This window comes from Amphibalanus amphitrite, unplaced genomic scaffold, assembly GCF_019059575.1.
Source record: "Amphibalanus amphitrite isolate SeventyFive unplaced genomic scaffold, NRLGWU_Aamphi_draft 000020F_arrow, whole genome shotgun sequence".
Lineage (NCBI taxonomy): Eukaryota > Metazoa > Arthropoda > Thecostraca > Balanomorpha > Balanidae > Amphibalanus > Amphibalanus amphitrite.
Genome location: NW_024881516.1, coordinates 1,705,562 through 1,708,772, shown reverse-complemented (window position 1 = coordinate 1,708,772; position 3,211 = coordinate 1,705,562). Strand labels below are relative to the sequence as shown.

General features: G+C 63.4%; 1 protein-coding gene across 1 annotated transcript; it reads left to right on the top strand.

Moving 5' to 3' along the window:
• The first annotated feature begins 1,202 nt into the window (after positions 1–1,202).
• LOC122389994 (extensin-like) lies at positions 1,203–2,867 on the top strand. Its single transcript, XM_043382556.1, has 3 exons — positions 1,203–1,408; positions 1,640–2,381; positions 2,526–2,867. Exons 1-3 carry the CDS (start codon positions 1,203–1,205, stop codon positions 2,865–2,867), a joined length of 1,290 nt encoding a protein of 429 aa, XP_043238491.1.
• Positions 2,868–3,211: the final 344 nt, after the last annotated feature.

Sequence of the window (3,211 nt, the reverse complement as noted above, 5' to 3'; positions counted from 1 at the left end):
AGTCTAAGAAAAGGAAAAATGCTATAAATTCTAGTGGTAAGCATTGGAAACGAGTTTCAAAAATTTTTGATTGACACCGGTAGATTAACTTAGACTCTTGCACGCGGTAAACTTGCTCATGTGGCTGGTGACCGAGGTGGGTTGTGTGGCGGCTGACACCGACATCAGACTTTGGTGCCCGGCGGCCGGTGCCGTGGCGGCGGCCGGTGTTTTATCCCTTGGTTTACCCTTACCCAGACATGGTGCCTTGAGTTAAGTACATTGTGTGCTTTTGCATCATGTCTGATCTGTTTGTTCAGCTTTATTTTTGCATGCCTTGATCAATAAACGAAGTGATGATGATGATGATGAAACGCTTCAAAGTAAAAAATATGGTTTGAAATTTGTTCGATTTAACTTGTTATACCGCCAACGAAACTGCATGACCATTGTCTTTGTAAAATGAAATTTGCCTTTTTCCAATGCCCGATGTCACAGTCCTATGCCGTGTGCTGAAATACATTGGCCAGTGTCGAAACCACGCTCATTGCCGACATTAAATGCTCCATGTCACGCTGCTGCACTATGCCGAGTTTGAGGCGTGGTTTGTCGAAAGCGCACTCAAGCTGACGTTCCTAATGCAGATCTGCCGAAACTAACTGACCGGATGCCGATTCGGATTGAAAAAAGGTGTAGCATTACAAATGCATCAATATACAAAATATGGCTTGAAATTTGTTCGATTCTGCTTGTTAAAAGGCCAACGAAACTGCATGACCATTGTCATTTTAAAATGAAATTTGCCTTTTTCCAATGCCCGATGTCACAGTCCCATGCCGTGTGCCGAAATCCATTGGCCAGTGTCAAAATCACGCTCATTGTCGAAATTAAATGCCCCATGTCACGCTGCTGCACTATGCCGAGTTTGAGGCGTGGTTTGTCGAAAGCGCACTCCAGCTGACGTTCCTAATGCAGATCTGTCGAAACTAACTGACCAGATGCCGATTCGGATCGAAAAAGGTGTAGTTCTGGCCCTGACCGGGCCTCCCGGCTCCGGCTCGGAGTGCGGAGCCGTTGGCGGCCAGCTCCTGACCGGACTGGTCCGCCGACACACGGCCAGGCGCAGCTCGAAGCGCCGCAAAAATGCCGACCAGGAAAGTCGGGTATAAAGCAGCGCGGCAGCCGCCGTGGCTCATTGCGACGTGAGGAGGTCCGGTGCAGACATGGCTCGGTGTCGGCTGTCGACGCGGCTGCGGCCGCTGATGGTGCTCGTGCTGGTGCAGTGCGCGTCGGCTTCCCTGCGGCGGGTGCCGCGCCAGGCCACTGGCCCGTCCTCCGGCTCGGGCGCCGCCTCCAGCACCTCCTACCCCTACGAGCAGCAGCTCAACTACTACCAACAGCTGCTCAACCAGTACATCCAGTCCGGAAAGTACAACCAGGCCTTGAGCGCGGGAAAGACGGGTTCGAGCGCGGCAGCGACAGCGACACCGACTCCAGCCCAGCCGGCGCCGTCGGCGGCGCCCGCCCCGGTCCAGCCGAGCGTGCCCGCCGCGCCGCCGACCGTGCCAACCAGCCCGGTGCCGGTGCCGACCGTGCCGCCCACCAGCCCGCCGCCGCCACCCACTCCCAGCTACGTCCCGCCGCCGCCACCCACCCCCAGCTACGTCCCACCGCCGCAGCCGCAGCCCTCGGCTCCCAGCTTCGTCCCGCCACCGCAGCCCTCGCCGACGCCGGAGCCGCCGGCGCCGTCTGAGCAGCCGGGCCTGAAGCCGACGGCCGCTGGAGGTCTGCCGTACCCCGGGTACCCGCTCAGTGACCTGGCATTCTCCAGCTACTTCCCCAGCCTGTCGCTCTACCAGCGCCTCCTGCCCAAGCCGAGCTCGTCCAAGGCGCCGGCCACCCCGGAGGTGTCCACCAACCTGGTGGAGCCCGTCCAGCCGGCGGCCGCCATCAAGGTGTTCGACACGGCGCCGCCGCCGCCGGGCGCTCCGCTGCCCCAGCCGACGCCGGTGCAGTCCCAGCCGCAGCCGCCGCCGCCGCCGCCACCGCCCGCCCCGACGGTCCCGACCACGCCGGCACCGGCTCCGACCGTGGCACCTTCCACTGAGGCGCCGACTGCGCCGGAGCCGGCGGCAGGTCAGCCCGGAGCGTTCCCGGGCCGCCCGTACTACCCGGGGGCGCCGTACCCCCCGCCGTACTACCCTTACTACCCACCGCCGGGCGCCTACCCCCGCGGAGCGCCCTCCCAGTCCGGCGCACCCTCCCAGCCGGGCTTCTACCCGGGCTACTACCCCGGCTACCCGTACCCGCCCTACTACCCGCCGCCCGGCTCTTTCCCGGGCGCGCAGCAGCCGGAGGCCAAGCCGGCGGCCCAGCAGAGCGCCTTGCCCGGCTTCGGTCTGGCGCCGGCCGCTCCCAGTCCCGCCGCGGCGCCCGCAGCGCCGGTGACCACCGCCGCCCCGGCACTGGCCGTGGCCACCCCGGCCCCGGTGGCGCCCGCCCTGGCGGCCCCCGCCGCGCCTGCTGCTCAGCTCCCCGCCCTGCAGACGGCGGCGTCCCAGCCGGTGCCCAGCGCCGCGGCGCCCAGCGCCCAGCCGACCGCCGTCGACTCGGTGGCCTCGCTGTTCACCCAGATCAAGACGCTGTACCCAGAGATCACGCTGCAGCAGCTGCTGACGCTGCTGAACGGCCCGGCCCAGTCGCCGCTCTCCAGCACGACGGCGGCCCCGACCGCGGCCCCGACCCCGGCGCCCACCCCGGCCCGCACCCTGGAGGCCGCCAAGCTGCCGCAGGAGTATCTCACGCTGCAGCTGACACCGGACACAGCCTTCCAGTCGGCCTACGACTCCGAGCTGGCGGCGCTCAAGCTCCGATCGCAGCTGGTGTAGGCTGGAGACCCGTCTCCGGACTTCGAGTGGCACGGAAGCTGAGGAGACTTACATGACAGAACGGCGAGCTCTGACCTCCAACGAGGCCAGGACCAAAACGAGAGCCAAACGGCTCTGAAAATGGCACGAGGAGGACCAGAAAACAGCCCTACATCTCGCACCGTATACGATCAGACACATACGGCCGCGAGCTGCATCCGCCATTGTAAACAGGCCCCAATTTGCCGCTATCATTTCCAGCACCGCCTCAGCATTACGTGTATATAGTTTGTGGTTGGTGCTCCCAAGCTGCCAGTGAACGTTTGCAAGGCGACTCGCGATTGCATGAAAGTAGCGACGGCGAC